This window comes from Entelurus aequoreus, linkage group LG26 (assembly GCF_033978785.1).
Source record: "Entelurus aequoreus isolate RoL-2023_Sb linkage group LG26, RoL_Eaeq_v1.1, whole genome shotgun sequence".
Lineage (NCBI taxonomy): Eukaryota > Metazoa > Chordata > Actinopteri > Syngnathiformes > Syngnathidae > Entelurus > Entelurus aequoreus.
Genome location: NC_084756.1, coordinates 26,290,037 through 26,307,470, shown reverse-complemented (window position 1 = coordinate 26,307,470; position 17,434 = coordinate 26,290,037). Strand labels below are relative to the sequence as shown.

Below are 17,434 nucleotides of genomic sequence, written 5' to 3'. Positions count from 1 at the left end.
TGCACCATCTAGCTGTCCTGCCATGAAAGTCACACAGGTGCACCATCTAGCTGTCCTGCCATGAAAGTCACACAGGTGCACCATCTAGCTGTCCTGCCATTAAAGTCACACAGGTGCACCATCTACCTGTCCTGCCATGAAAGTCACACAGGTGCACCATCTACCTACCTGTCCTGCCATGAAAGTCACACAGGTGCACCATCTACCTACCTGTCCTGCCATGAAAGTCACACAGGTGCACCATCTACCTACCTGTCCTGCCATGAAAGTCACACAGGTGCACCATCTAGCTGTCCTGCCATTAAAGTCACACAGGTGCACCATCTACCTACCTGTCCTGCCATGAAAGTCACACAGGTGCACCATCTACCTACCTGTCCTGCCATGAAAGTCACACAGGTGCACCATCTACCTGTCCTGCCATGAAAGTCACACAGGTGCACCATCTACCTGTCCTGCCATGAAAGTCACACAGGTGCACCATCTAGCTGTCCTGCCATGAAAGTCACACAGGTGCACCATCTACCTACCTGTCCTGCCATGAAAGTCACACAGGTGCACCATCTAGCTGTCCTGCCATGAAAGTCACACAGGTGCACCATCTACCTGTCCTGCCATGAAAGTCACACAGGTGCACCATCTAGCTGTCCTGCCATGAAAGTCACACAGGTGCACCATCTAGCTGTCCTGCCATGAAAGTCACACAGGTGCACCATCTAGCTGTCCTGCCATGAAAGTCACACAGGTGCACCATCTAGCTGTCCTGCCATGAAAGTCACACAGGTGCACCATCTAGCTGTCCTGCCATGAAAGTCACACAGGTGCACCATCTACCTGTCCTGCCATGAAAGTCACACAGGTGCACCATCTAGCTGTCCTGCCATGAAAGTCACACAGGTGCACCATCTACCTGTCCTGCCATGAAAGTCACACAGGTGCACCATCTACCTACCTGTCCTGCCATGAAAGTCACACAGGTGCACCATCTACCTGTCCTGCCATGAAAGTCACACAGGTGCACCATCTACCTGTCCTGCCATGAAAGTCACACAGGTGCACCATCTACCTGTCCTGCCATGAAAGTCACACAGGTGCACCATCTACCTGTCCTGCCATGAAAGTCACACAGGTGCACCATCTACCTGTCCTGCCATGAAAGTCACACAGGTGCACCATCTACCTGTCCTGCCATGAAAGTTACACAGGTGCACCATCTAGCTGTCCTGCCATGAAAGTCACACAGGTGCACCATCTAGCTGTCCTGCCATGAAAGTCACACAGGTGCACCATCTACCTACCTGTCCTGCCATGAAAGTCACACAGGTGCACCATCTAGCTGTCCTGCCATGAAAGTCACACAGGTGCACCATCTAGCTGTCCTGCCATGAAAGTCACACAGGTGCACCATCTAGCTGTCCTGCCATGAAAGTCACACAGGTGCACCATCTAGCTGTCCTGCCATGAAAGTCACACAGGTGCACCATCTACCTACCTGTCCTGCCATGAAAGTCACACAGGTGCACCATCTAGCTGTCCTGCCATGAAAGTCACACAGGTGCACCATCTAGCTGTCCTGCCATGAAAGTCACACAGGTGCACCATCTACCTGTCCTGCCATGAAAGTCACACAGGTGCACCATCTAGCTGTCCTGCCATGAAAGTCACACAGGTGCACCATCTACCTGTCCTGCCATGAAAGTCACACAGGTGCACCATCTACCTGTCCTGCCATGAAAGTCACACAGGTGCACCATCTACCTGTCCTGCCATGAAAGTCACACAGGTGCACCATCTAGCTGTCCTGCCATGAAAGTCACACAGGTGCACCATCTAGCTGTCCTGCCATGAAAGTCACACAGGTGCACCATCTACCTGTCCTGCCATGAAAGTCACACAGGTGCACCATCTAGCTGTCCTGCCATGAAAGTCACACAGGTGCACCATCTACCTGTCCTGCCATGAAAGTCACACAGGTGCACCATCTACCTGTCCTGCCATGAAAGTCACACAGGTGCACCATCTACCTGTCCTGCCATGAAAGTCACACAGGTGCACCATCTAGCTGTCCTGCCATGAAAGTCACACAGGTGCACCATCTAGCTGTCCTGCCATGAAAGTCACACAGGTGCACCATCTAGCTGTCCTGCCATTAAAGTCACACAGGTGCACCATCTAGCTGTCCTGCCATGAAAGTCACACAGGTGCACCATCTACCTACCTGTCCTGCCATGAAAGTCACACAGGTGCACCATCTACCTACCTGTCCTGCCATGAAAGTCACACAGGTGCACCATCTACCTACCTGTCCTGCCATGAAAGTCACACAGGTGCACCATCTAGCTGTCCTGCCATTAAAGTCACACAGGTGCACCATCTACCTGTCCTGCCATGAAAGTCACACAGGTGCACCATCTAGCTGTCCTGCCATGAAAGTCACACAGGTGCACCATCTAGCTGTCCTGCCATGAAAGTCACACAGGTGCACCATCTAGCTGTCCTGCCATTAAAGTCACACAGGTGCACCATCTACCTGTCCTGCCATGAAAGTCACACAGGTGCACCATCTAGCTGTCCTGCCATTAAAGTCACACAGGTGCACCATCTACCTGTCCTGCCATGAAAGTCACACAGGTGCACCATCTAGCTGTCCTGCCATGAAAGTCACACAGGTGCACCATCTAGCTGTCCTGCCATGAAAGTCACACAGGTGCACCATCTACCTGTCCTGCCATGAAAGTCACACAGGTGCACCATCTAGCTGTCCTGCCATTAAAGTCACACAGGTGCACCATCTACCTGTCCTGCCATGAAAGTCACACAGGTGCACCATCTACCTGTCCTGCCATGAAAGTCACACAGGTGCACCATCTAGCTGTCCTGCCATGAAAGTCACACAGGTGCACCATCTAGCTGTCCTGCCATGAAAGTCACACAGGTGCACCATCTAGCTGTCCTGCCATGAAAGTCACACAGGTGCACCATCTACCTGTCCTGCCATGAAAGTCACACAGGTGCACCATCTAGCTGTCCTGCCATGAAAGTCACACAGGTGCACCATCTAGCTGTCCTGCCATGAAAGTCACACAGGTGCACCATCTACCTACCTGTCCTGCCATGAAAGTCACACAGGTGCACCATCTAGCTACCTGTCCTGCCATGAAAGTCACACAGGTGCACCATCTAGCTGTCCTGCCATGAAAGTCACACAGGTGCACCATCTACCTGTCCTGCCATGAAAGTCACACAGGTGCACCATCTAGCTGTCCTGCCATGAAAGTCACACAGGTGCACCATCTAGCTGTCCTGCCATGAAAGTCACACAGGTGCACCATCTAGCTGTCCTGCCATGAAAGTCACACAGGTGCACCATCTACCTGTCCTGCCATGAAAGTCACACAGGTGCACCATCTACCTGTCCTGCCATGAAAGTCACACAGGTGCACCATCTACCTGTCCTGCCATGAAAGTCACACAGGTGCACCATCTACCTGTCCTGCCATGAAAGTCACACAGGTGCACCATCTAGCTGTCCTGCCATGAAAGTCACACAGGTGCACCATCTAGCTACCTGTCCTGCCATGAAAGTCACACAGGTGCACCATCTAGCTGTCCTGCCATGAAAGTCACACAGGTGCACCATCTAGCTGTCCTGCCATGAAAGTCACACAGGTGCACCATCTAGCTGTCCTGCCATGAAAGTCACACAGGTGCACCATCTAGCTGTCCTGCCATGAAAGTCACACAGGTGCACCATCTAGCTGTCCTGCCATGAAAGTCACACAGGTGCACCATCTACCTGTCCTGCCATGAAAGTCACACAGGTGCACCATCTACCTACCTGTCCTGCCATGAAAGTCACACAGGTGCACCATCTAGCTGTCCTGCCATGAAAGTCACACAGGTGCACCATCTACCTGTCCTGCCATGAAAGTCACACAGGTGCACCATCTACCTGTCCTGCCATGAAAGTCACACAGGTGCACCATCTAGCTGTCCTGCCATGAAAGTCACACAGGTGCACCATCTACCTGTCCTGCCATGAAAGTCACACAGGTGCACCATCTAGCTGTCCTGCCATGAAAGTCACACAGGTGCACCATCTAGCTGTCCTGCCATGAAAGTCACACAGGTGCACCATCTACCTGTCCTGCCATGAAAGTCACACAGGTGCACCATCTACCTGTCCTGCCATGAAAGTCACACAGGTGCACCATCTAGCTGTCCTGCCATGAAAGTCACACAGGTGCACCATCTACCTGTCCTGCATGAAAGTCACACAGGTGCACCATCTAGCTGTCCTGCCATGAAAGTCACACAGGTGCACCATCTACCTGTCCTGCCATGAAAGTCACACAGGTGCACCATCTACCTGTCCTGCCATGAAAGTCACACAGGTGCACCATCTAGCTGTCCTGCCATGAAAGTCACACAGGTGCACCATCTAGCTGTCCTGCCATGAAAGTCACACAGGTGCACCATCTACCTGTCCTGCCATGAAAGTCACACAGGTGCACCATCTACCTACCTGTCCTGCCATGAAAGTCACACAGGTGCACCATCTACCTGTCCTGCCATGAAAGTCACACAGGTGCACCATCTAGCTGTCCTGCCATGAAAGTCACACAGGTGCACCATCTAGCTGTCCTGCCATGAAAGTCACACAGGTGCACCATCTACCTGTCCTGCCATGAAAGTCACACAGGTGCACCATCTACCTGTCCTGCCATGAAAGTCACACAGGTGCACCATCTAGCTGTCCTGCCATGAAAGTCACACAGGTGCACCATCTACCTACCTGTCCTGCCATGAAAGTCACACAGGTGCACCATCTACCTACCTGTCCTGCCATGAAAGTCACACAGGTGCACCATCTACCTGTCCTGCCATGAAAGTCACACAGGTGCACCATCTACCTGTCCTGCCATGAAAGTCACACAGGTGCACCATCTACCTGTCCTGCCATGAAAGTCACACAGGTGCACCATCTACCTGTCCTGCCATGAAAGTCACACAGGTGCACCATCTACCTGTCCTGCCATGAAAGTCACACAGGTGCACCATCTAGCTGTCCTGCCATGAAAGTCACACAGGTGCACCATCTACCTGTCCTGCCATGAAAGTCACACAGGTGCACCATCTAGCTGTCCTGCCATGAAAGTCACACAGGTGCACCATCTACCTACCTGTCCTGCCATGAAAGTCACACAGGTGCACCATCTACCTGTCCTGCCATGAAAGTCACACAGGTGCACCATCTACCTGTCCTGCCATGAAAGTCACACAGGTGCACCATCTACCTGTCCTGCCATGAAAGTCACACAGGTGCACCATCTACCTGTCCTGCCATGAAAGTCACACAGGTGCACCATCTACCTGTCCTGCCATGAAAGTCACACAGGTGCACCATCTAGCTGTCCTGCCATGAAAGTCACACAGGTGCACCATCTACCTGTCCTGCCATGAAAGTCACACAGGTGCACCATCTAGCTGTCCTGCCATGAAAGTCACACAGGTGCACCATCTACCTGTCCTGCCATGAAAGTCACACAGGTGCACCATCTAGCTGTCCTGCCATGAAAGTCACACAGGTGCACCATCTAGCTGTCCTGCCATGAAAGTCACACAGGTGCACCATCTAGCTGTCCTGCCATGAAAGTCACACAGGTGCACCATCTACCTGTCCTGCCATGAAAGTCACACAGGTGCACCATCTACCTACCTGTCCTGCCATGAAAGTCACACAGGTGCACCATCTACCTGTCCTGCCATGAAAGTCACACAGGTGCACCATCTAGCTGTCCTGCCATTAAAGTCACACAGGTGCACCATCTAGCTGTCCTGCCATGAAAGTCACACAGGTGCACCATCTAGCTGTCCTGCCATTAAAGTCACACAGGTGCACCATCTACCTGTCCTGCCATGAAAGTCACACAGGTGCACCATCTAGCTGTCCTGCCATGAAAGTCACACAGGTGCACCATCTAGCTGTCCTGCCATGAAAGTCACACAGGTGCACCATCTACCTGTCCTGCCATGAAAGTCACACAGGTGCACCATCTACCTGTCCTGCCATGAAAGTCACACAGGTGCACCATCTAGCTGTCCTGCCATGAAAGTCACACAGGTGCACCATCTACCTGTCCTGCCATGAAAGTCACACAGGTGCACCATCTAGCTGTCCTGCCATGAAAGTCACACAGGTGCACCATCTAGCTGTCCTGCCATGAAAGTCACACAGGTGCACCATCTAGCTGTCCTGCCATGAAAGTCACACAGGTGCACCATCTAGCTGTCCTGCCATGAAAGTCACACAGGTGCACCATCTACCTACCTGTCCTGCCATGAAAGTCACACAGGTGCACCATCTAGCTGTCCTGCCATGAAAGTCACACAGGTGCACCATCTAGCTGTCCTGCCATGAAAGTCACACAGGTGCACCATCTACCTGTCCTGCCATGAAAGTCACACAGGTGCACCATCTAGCTGTCCTGCCATGAAAGTCACACAGGTGCACCATCTACCTGTCCTGCCATGAAAGTCACACAGGTGCACCATCTAGCTGTCCTGCCATGAAAGTCACACAGGTGCACCATCTACCTGTCCTGCCATGAAAGTCACACAGGTGCACCATCTAGCTACCTGTCCTGCCATGAAAGTCACACAGGTGCACCATCTAGCTGTCCTGCCATGAAAGTCACACAGGTGCACCATCTAGCTGTCCTGCCATGAAAGTCACACAGGTGCACCATCTACCTGTCCTGCCATGAAAGTCACACAGGTGCACCATCTAGCTGTCCTGCCATGAAAGTCACACAGGTGCACCATCTAGCTGTCCTGCCATGAAAGTCACACAGGTGCACCATCTAGCTGTCCTGCCATGAAAGTCACACAGGTGCACCATCTAGCTGTCCTGCCATGAAAGTCACACAGGTGCACCATCTAGCTGTCCTGCCATGAAAGTCACACAGGTGCACCATCTACCTGTCCTGCCATGAAAGTCACACAGGTGCACCATCTAGCTGTCCTGCCATTAAAGTCACACAGGTGCACCATCTACCTGTCCTGCCATGAAAGTCACACAGGTGCACCATCTAGCTGTCCTGCCATGAAAGTCACACAGGTGCACCATCTACCTGTCCTGCCATGAAAGTCACACAGGTGCACCATCTAGCTGTCCTGCCATGAAAGTCACACAGGTGCACCATCTACCTGTCCTGCCATGAAAGTCACACAGGTGCACCATCTAGCTGTCCTGCCATGAAAGTCACACAGGTGCACCATCTACCTGTCCTGCCATGAAAGTCACACAGGTGCACCATCTAGCTGTCCTGCCATGAAAGTCACACAGGTGCACCATCTAGCTGTCCTGCCATGAAAGTCACACAGGTGCACCATCTAGCTGTCCTGCCATGAAAGTCACACAGGTGCACCATCTACCTACCTGTCCTGCCATGAAAGTCACACAGGTGCACCATCTACCTGTCCTGCCATGAAAGTCACACAGGTGCACCATCTAGCTGTCCTGCCATGAAAGTCACACAGGTGCACCATCTAGCTGTCCTGCCATGAAAGTCACACAGGTGCACCATCTACCTGTCCTGCCATGAAAGTCACACAGGTGCACCATCTAGCTGTCCTGCCATTAAAGTCACACAGGTGCACCATCTAGCTGTCCTGCCATGAAAGTCACACAGGTGCACCATCTACCTGTCCTGCCATGAAAGTCACACAGGTGCACCATCTAGCTGTCCTGCCATGAAAGTCACACAGGTGCACCATCTAGCTGTCCTGCCATGAAAGTCACACAGGTGCACCATCTAGCTGTCCTGCCATGAAAGTCACACAGGTGCACCATCTAGCTGTCCTGCCATGAAAGTCACACAGGTGCACCATCTAGCTGTCCTGCCATGAAAGTCACACAGGTGCACCATCTAGCTGTCCTGCCATGAAAGTCACACAGGTGCACCATCTAGCTGTCCTGCCATGAAAGTCACACAGGTGCACCATCTACCTACCTGTCCTGCCATGAAAGTCACACAGGTGCACCATCTAGCTGTCCTGCCATGAAAGTCACACAGGTGCACCATCTACCTGTCCTGCCATGAAAGTCACACAGGTGCACCATCTAGCTGTCCTGCCATGAAAGTCACACAGGTGCACCATCTACCTACCTGTCCTGCCATGAAAGTCACACAGGTGCACCATCTACCTACCTGTCCTGCCATGAAAGTCACACAGGTGCACCATCTAGCTGTCCTGCCATGAAAGTCACACAGGTGCACCATCTAGCTGTCCTGCCATGAAAGTCACACAGGTGCACCATCTAGCTGTCCTGCCATGAAAGTCACACAGGTGCACCATCTAGCTGTCCTGCCATGAAAGTCACACAGGTGCACCATCTAGCTGTCCTGCCATGAAAGTCACACAGGTGCACCATCTAGCTGTCCTGCCATGAAAGTCACACAGGTGCACCATCTACCTGTGCACTGGTCTAGTGGTTGTGAGTTCAAACCCCGGGCGAGTCATACCAAAGACTATAAAAATGGGAGCCATTACCTCCCTGCTTGGCACTCAGCATCAGGGCTTGGAATTGGGGGTTAAATCAAACCAAAAATGATTCCCGGGCTTGGCCACCGCTGCTGCTCACTGCTCCCCTCACCTCCCAGGGGGTGATCAAGGGTGATGGGTCAAATGTCACCATACCTAGTGTGTGTGTGACAATCATTGTACTTCAACTTGAACTTAACTAACCACACCTTGACACTCATACAATAGTTTGGGATTCACATGGCCTTATTCCTCCTTATATGTCAGCCTTATTCCTCCTTATATGTCAGCCTTATTCCTCCTTATTCCTCCTTATATGTCAGCCTTATTCCTCCTTATATGTCAGCCTTATTCCTCCTTATATGTCAGCCTTATTCCTCCTTATTCCTCCTTATATGTCAGCCTTATTCCTCCTTATATGTCAGCCTTATTCCTCCTTATATGTCAGCCTTATTCCTCCTTATATGTCAGCCTTATTCCTCCTTATATGTCAGCCTTATTCCTCCTTATTCCTCCTTATATGTCAGCCTTATTCCTCCTTATATGTCAGCCTTATTCCTCCTTATATGTCAGCCTTATTCCTCCTTATATGTCAGCCTTATTCCTCCTTATATGTCAGCCTTATTCCTCCTTATATGTCAGCCTTATTCCTCCTTATTCCTCCTTATATGTCAGCCTTATTCCTCCTTATATGTCAGCCTTATTCCTCCTTATATGTCAGCCTTATTCCTCCTTATATGTCAGCCTTATTCCTCCTTATTCCTCCTTATATGTCAGCCTTATTCCTCCTTATATGTCAGCCTTATTCCTCCTTATATGTCAGCCTTATTCCTCCTTATATGTCAGCCTTATTCCTCCTTATATGTCAGCCTTATTCCTCCTTATATGTCAGCCTTATTCCTCCTTATTCCTCCTTATATGTCAGCCTTATTCCTCCTTATATGTCAGCCTTATTCCTCCTTATATGTCAGCCTTATTCCTCCTTATTCCTCCTTATATGTCAGCCTTATTCCTCCTTATTCCTCCTTATATGTCAGCCTTATTCCTCCTTATTCCTCCTTATATGTCAGCCTTATTCCTCCTTATATGTCAGCCTTATTCCTCCTTATATGTCAGCCTTATTCCTCCTTATATGTCAGCCTTATTCCTCCTTATATGTCAGCCTTATTCCTCCTTATATGTCAGCCTTATTCCTCCTTATTCCTCCTTATATGTCAGCCTTATTCCTCCTTATATGTCAGCCTTATTCCTCCTTATATGTCAGCCTTATTCCTCCTTATATGTCAGCCTTATTCCTCCTTATATGTCAGCCTTATTCCTCCTTATATGTCAGCCTTATTCCTCCTTATATGTCAGCCTTATTCCTCCTTATATGTCAGCCTTATTCCTCCTTATATGTCAGCCTTATTCCTCCTTATTCCTCCTTATATGTCAGCCTTATTCCTCCTTATATGTCAGCCTTATTCCTCCTTATATGTCAGCCTTATTCCTCCTTATATGTCAGCCTTATTCCTCCTTATATGTCAGCCTTATTCCTCCTTATATGTCAGCCTTATTCCTCCTTATTCCTCCTTATATGTCAGCCTTATTCCTCCTTATATGTCAGCCTTATTCCTCCTTATATGTCAGCCTTATTCCTCCTTATATGTCAGCCTTATTCCTCCTTATTCCTCCTTATATGTCAGCCTTATTCCTCCTTATATGTCAGCCTTATTCCTCCTTATATGTCAGCCTTATTCCTCCTTATATGTCAGCCTTATTCCTCCTTATATGTCAGCCTTATTCCTCCTTATTCCTCCTTATATGTCAGCCTTATTCCTCCTTATATGTCAGCCTTATTCCTCCTTATATGTCAGCCTTATTCCTCCTTATATGTCAGCCTTATTCCTCCTTATATGTCAGCCTTATTCCTCCTTATATGTCAGCCTTATTCCTCCTTATTCCTCCTTATATGTCAGCCTTATTCCTCCTTATATGTCAGCCTTATTCCTCCTTATATGTCAGCCTTATTCCTCCTTATATGTCAGCCTTATTCCTCCTTATTCCTCCTTATATGTCAGCCTTATTCCTCCTTATATGTCAGCCTTATTCCTCCTTATATGTCAGCCTTATTCCTCCTTATATGTCAGCCTTATTCCTCCTTATATGTCAGCCTTATTCCTCCTTATATGTCAGCCTTATTCCTCCTTATATGTCAGCCTTATTCCTCCTTATATGTCAGCCTTATTCCTCCTTATGTGTCAGCCTTATTCCTCCTTATATGTCAGCCTTATTCCTCCTTATATGTCAGCCTTATTCCTCCTTATTTGTCAGCCCTATCCCTCCTTATATGTCAGCCTTATTCCTCCTTATATGTCAGCCTTATTCCTCCTTATTTGTCAGCCCTATTCCTCCTCATTCCTCCTTATTTGTCAGCCTTATTCCTCCTTATTTGTCAGCCTTATTCCTCCTTATATGTCAGCCTTATTCCTCCTTATATGTCAGCCTTATTCCTCCTTATATGTCAGCCTTATTCCTCCTTATATGTCAGCCTTATTCCTCCTTATATGTCAGCCTTATTCCTCCTTATTCCTCCTTATATGTCAGCCTTATTCCTCCTTATTCCTCCTTATATGTCAGCCTTATTCCTCCTTATATGTCAGCCTTATTCCTCCTTATATGTCAGCCTTATTCCTCCTTATATGTCAGCCTTATTCCTCCTTATTCCTCCTTATATGTCAGCCTTATTCCTCCTTATATGTCAGCCTTATTCCTCCTTATATGTCAGCCTTATTCCTCCTTATATGTCAGCCTTATTCCTCCTTATATGTCAGCCTTATTCCTCCTTATTCCTCCTTATATGTCAGCCTTATTCCTCCTTATTCCTCCTTATATGTCAGCCTTATTCCTCCTTATATGTCAGCCTTATTCCTCCTTATATGTCAGCCTTATTCCTCCTTATATGTCAGCCTTATTCCTCCTTATATGTCAGCCTTATTTGTCAGCCTTATTCCTCCTTATTTGTCAGCCTTATTCCTCCTCATTCCTCCTTATATGTCAGCCTTATTCCTCCTTATTTGTCAGCCTTATTCCTCCTCATTCCTCCTTATTTGTCAGCCTTATTCCTCGTTATATGTCAGCCTTATTCCTCCTTATTTGTCAGCCTTATTCCTCCTTATTTGTCAGCCTTATTCCTCCTCATTCCTCCTTATATGTCAGCCTTATTCCTCCTTATTTGTCAGCCTTATTCCTCCTTATATGTCAGCCTTATTCCTCCTTATATGTCAGCCTTATTCCTCCTTATATGTCAGCCTTATTCCTCCTTATATGTCAGCCTTATTCCTCCTTATATGTCAGCCTTATTCCTCCTTATTCCTCCTTATATGTCAGCCTTATTCCTCCTTATATGTCAGCCTTATTCCTCCTTATATGTCAGCCTTATTCCTCCTTATATGTCAGCCTTATTCCTCCTTATTCCTCCTTATATGTCAGCCTTATTCCTCCTTATATGTCAGCCTTATTCCTCCTTATTTGTCAGCCTTATTCCTCCTTATATGTCAGCCTTATTCCTCCTTATATGTCAGCCTTATTCCTCCTTATTTGTCAGCCTTATTCCTCCTTATTTGTCAGCCTTATTCCTCCTCATTCCTCCTTATATGTCAGCCTTATTCCTCCTTATTTGTCAGCCTTATTCCTCCTTATTTGTCAGCCTTATTCCTCCTCATTCCTCCTTATATGTCAGCCTTATTCCTCCTTATTTGTCAGCCGTATTCCTCCTTATTTGTCAGCCTTATTCCTCCTCATTCCTCCTTATATGTCAGCCTTATTCCTCCTTATTTGTCAGCCTTATTCCTCCTCATTCCTCCTTATTTGTCAGCCTTATTCCTCCTTATTTGTCAGCCTTATTCCTCCTCATTCCTCCTTATATGTCAGCCTTATTCCTCCTTATTTGTCAGCCGTATTCCTCCTTATTTGTCAGCCTTATTCCTCCTCATTCCTCCTTATATGTCAGCCTTATTCCTCCTTATTTGTCAGCCTTATTCCTCCTCATTCCTCCTTATTTGTCAGCCTTATTCCTCCTTATATGTCAGCCTTATTCCTCCTTATTTGTCAGCCTTATTCCTCCTCATTCCTCCTTATTTGTCAGCCTTATTCCTCCTTATTTGTCAGCCTTATTCCTCCTCATTCCTCCTTATATGTCAGCCTTATTCCTCCTTATTCCTCATTATATGTCAGCCTTATTCCTCCTTATTCCTCCTTAATTGTCAGCCTTATTCCTCCTTATTTGTCGGCCTTATTCCTCGACATTTAGGAGCCGTTTGGTGGTTTGGAGAGATAGCTTGCGCAGCTAGTGGGTCCATGACCATGACTTCTGTTTTGTTTGATCATCCGTTTTACTGCCGTGTTACAGACACTGTTTGGAAACACTTAAGTTATGTAAATAAACATTTACTAAATATTTCTGTGTAAATAAGTCATTTCACAGTGCGGCTAATATAGGGAAAATATTTTTCTTCTAAAATGTAGTGGGTGTGGCTTATAGTCCAGAAAATAGGGTAGACCAGGCCTTATTTGTGATGTTTGACACTGACACTTTCAGTGCAGTTGTCCACGCCTGCACGCAAAGTGCAACAATGTTGAAATGTCATGTAGGTGTGCCTAATGAAAGGTCTTACAGTGTTGAGATCAATCTTCTGTTCCTGAGTGAAGTCTCCATCAGTGTGTCTCAGCTCCTTCAAGATGACCGGCTGCACACACAACACACCTTGGATTACTCTCTTATTTCTTACCTTTCTCTTCTAGCGCACCTTCTTGTCATAGCGGCATCGACGATTGAAGTAAGCGCTGTCTTTCCTCTTGTTATCTTCATCTATCTGCGGGATAAAAAGACACAACATGACAGAGAGATGTGATGTTCAACAACTAATGACATGAGCAGCAGAGATGTGATGTTCAACAACTAATGACATGAGCAGCAGAGATGTGATGTTCAACAACTAATGACATGAGCAGCAGAGATGTGATGTTCAACAACCACTTGAGTTTTATGAACAACTCTTTTAAGTCAACCAAGAGAAGCCATTCCCTGTTGTGAGACGTTTTGTTATGCTCATGTTTTTTGTCATAAAGAAATACAATCATGTGTGCTTACAGACTGTATCCCTGCAGACTGTATTCATCTATATTGATATATAATGTATATATTGTGTTTTTTATGTTGATTTAATAAAAATAAAAAAATTATTATTTTTTTTTAAATTGTATTTCTTGTGCGGCCTGGTACCAATCGGTCTGCGGACCGGTACCGGGCCGCGGCCCGGTGGTTGGGGACCACCGTACTAGAGGGCTGTCCAGTCACCCTGCACTACACGTGTTATCCAGCAGAGGGCAGTAATTGATGTACTAGAGGGCTGTCCAGTCACCCTGCACTACACGTGTTATCCAGCAGAGGGCAGTAATTGATGTACTAGAGGGCTGTCCAGTCACCCTGCACTACACGTGTTATCCAGCGGAGGGCAGTAATTGATGTACTAGAGGGCTGTCCAGTCACCCTGCACTACACGTGTTATCCAGCAGAGGGCAGTAATTGATGTACTAGAGGGCTGTCCAGTCACCCTGCACTACACGTGTTATCCAGCAGAGGGCAGTAATTGATGTACTAGAGGGCTGTCCAGTCACCCTGCACTACACGTGTTATCCAGCGGAGGGCAGTAATTGATGTACTAGAGGGCTGTCCAGTCACCCTGCACTACACGTGTTATCCAGCGGAGGGCAGTAATTGATGTACTAGAGGGCTGTCCAGTCACCCTGCACTACACGTGTTATCCAGCGGAGGGCAGTAATTGATGTACTAGAGGGCTGTCCAGTCACCCTGCACTACACGTGTTATCCAGCAGAGGGCAGTAATTGATGTACTAGAGGGCTGTCCAGTCACCCTGCACTACACGTGTTATCCAGCAGAGGGCAGTAATTGATGTACTAGAGGGCTGTCCAGTCACCCTGCACTACACGTGTTATCCAGCAGAGGGCAGTAATTGATGTACTAGAGGGCTGTCCAGTCACCCTGCACTACACGTGTTATCCAGCAGAGGGCAGTAATTGATGTACTAGAGGGCTGTCCAGTCACCCTGCACTACACGTGTTATCCAGCAGAGGGCAGTAATTGATGTACTAGAGGGCTGTCCAGTCACCCTGCACTACACGTGTTATCCAGCGGAGGGCAGTAATTGATGTACTAGAGGGCTGTCCAGTCACCCTGCACTACACGTGTTATCCAGCAGAGGGCAGTAATTGATGTACTAGAGGGCTGTCCAGTCACCCTGCACTACACGTGTTATCCAGCAGAGGGCAGTAATTGATGTACTAGAGGGCTGTCCAGTCACCCTGCACTACACGTGTTATCCAGCAGAGGGCAGTAATTGATGTACTAGAGGGCTGTCCAGTCACCCTGCACTACACGTGTTATCCAGCAGAGGGCAGTAATTGATGTACTAGAGGGCTGTCCAGTCACCCTGCACTACACGTGTTATCCAGCAGAGGGCAGTAATTGATGTACTAGAGGGCTGTCCAGTCACCCTGCACTACACGTGTTATCCAGCAGAGGGCAGTAATTGATGTACTAGAGGGCTGTCCAGTCACCCTGCACTACACGTGTTATCCAGCAGAGGGCAGTAATTGATGTACTAGAGGGCTGTCCAGTCACCCTGCACTACACGTGTTATCCAGCAGAGGGCAGTAATTGATGTACTAGAGGGCTGTCCAGTCACCCTGCAAGATTGCCACAAAGAAGAAAGGAGCGACGCCTGATTTTTGAAGACATACTTTGGCAAATTTGAAAGGGATAAGGTTATTTTTACTGACACATCACTATGAACACTTAATGCAAGGTGAAAACTTAACATCTCATTCAATATTTTATAGTAAAACTGTTTAAATTATGTGTATCAAATTTGAAACAAAGGTAACGTCACTCTAAATGAGTCAATTTGCATTGTATTGCATTATAAATACCATGGAGTCTTTAGATGTTTCAAATAAATAAATACCATGTTTACATTACACAATATGGTATATTTAGATATAAAATACACACATTTGCTGTCGTATTTTGTGGCGATCACTCGGTGTGTGCTGCGATAATAAATGATAGTTGAATGATTTTTATGACAGAGAAAAATCACATTAAAAAATACATAATGATGTTGACTTTTTGTATGCTTTTTTAAATGATAAATAATTACGACAAATGTGAATTCAAGTGATTGAGCTCCTGATATTCTTTTTATGTTTGAAAATAACATGATATATATTTCTGTGTTTTGCATTATGTTTTGGTTTCTAATAAAAATTAAATTTTGTGTCCAATTTAAATACAAATTGGAAATCATTTATGAAAATGGATTTTTGTAAAAAAACAAAAAAACATTGCTTTGTTCAGAAGGAGCAATAAAAGTTCCTGCTTTGAACAATTGGAATCTTCTGTCACCTATTTAGTGGTCCCGGGTCTAAAGGCTTCAAATAATAACCTGCCAGTCTTTTGAACGACTCTTTAGAAGGAACGACTCCTCCAAAGAGCCATAAAGCCCATCTTGAATAAATGGCGCCTAACTTTGTACCTTGAGGAAGACCTCCTTCTCGTCCAGCGGACCAATCAGGTGAGGGCTGATGTGAGACCACTTTTTCTGCATTTGCCGTTCTTTCCTGTTCTGCCTGCCGTGAGTCACATGGACTAAATGAGGCCAAAGGGAGGATTGGATAACTTGCCGCTTCCTACCTGTAGAAGATGAGGGCCATGGCGGTCACCACGACAACGCTGACGCTCAGGACGATCACGATCACATTCTGCGTGCTCAGACCTGCCAGGTGTGTGGGATTGTTATGATCTGCAATATCTCAATTAGTCTCGCAAACTTCCATTCATTCCTTTGGGGAATTAAGAGTAAAATAGTGAAATGAACAGGAATAAAGTGGATATTTGCATGTGAACATACTGTACTGTACAACACAACATACATACTGTACTGTACAACACAACTTACATACTGTACTGTACAACACAACTTACATACTGTACTGTACAACACAACTTACATATTGTACTGTACAACTTACATACTGTACTGTACAACACAACTTACATATTGTACTGTACAACTTACATACTGTACTGTACAACACAACTTACATACTGTACTGTACAACACAACTTACATATTGTACTGTACAACTTACATATTGTACTGTACAACACAACTTACATACTGTACTGTACAACTTACATATTGTACTGTACTGTACAACTTACATACTGTAATGTACAACACAACATACATACTGTACTGTACAACACAACTTACATATTGTACTGTACAACACAATTTACATACTGTACTGTACAACACAACTTACATATTGTACTGTACAACTTACATATTGTACTGTACAACACAACTTACATACTGTACTGTACAACTTACATATTGTACTGTACTGTACAACTTACATACTGTAATGTACAACACAACATACATACTGTACTGTACAACACAACTTACATATTGTACTGTACAACACAACTTACATACTGTACTGTACAACACAACTTACATATTGTACTGTACAACTTACATATTGTACTGTACAACACAACTTACATATTGTACTGTACAACACAATTTACATACTGTACTGTACAACACAACTTACATATTGTACTGTACAACTTACATATTGTACTGTACAACACAACTTACATACTGTACTGTACAACTTACATATTGTACTGTACTGTACAACTTACATATTGTACTGTACTGTACAACTTACATACTGTAATGTACAACACAACATACATATTGTACTGTACAACACAACTTACATATTGTACTGTACAACACAACTTACATAC

At 46.4% G+C, this 17,434-nt stretch overlaps 1 protein-coding gene across 3 annotated transcripts in view; it reads right to left on the bottom strand.

The window, feature by feature from the left end:
* The window catches only part of gucy2ca (guanylate cyclase 2Ca), a 59,404-nt gene that overhangs the window by 19,508 nt on the left and 22,462 nt on the right, over positions 1-17,434 (bottom strand). For all 3 annotated transcript variants that reach the window (XM_062038018.1, XM_062038019.1, XM_062038020.1), the window contains 4 exons: positions 16,301-16,382; positions 16,143-16,236; positions 13,335-13,400; positions 13,203-13,274 (listed from right to left, as the gene is read on the bottom strand). In XM_062038018.1, coding sequence (XP_061894002.1) covers positions 13,203-13,274; positions 13,335-13,400; positions 16,143-16,236; positions 16,301-16,382 — 314 coding nt within the window. The remainder of the gene's footprint in view (positions 1-13,202; positions 13,275-13,334; positions 13,401-16,142; positions 16,237-16,300; positions 16,383-17,434) is intronic.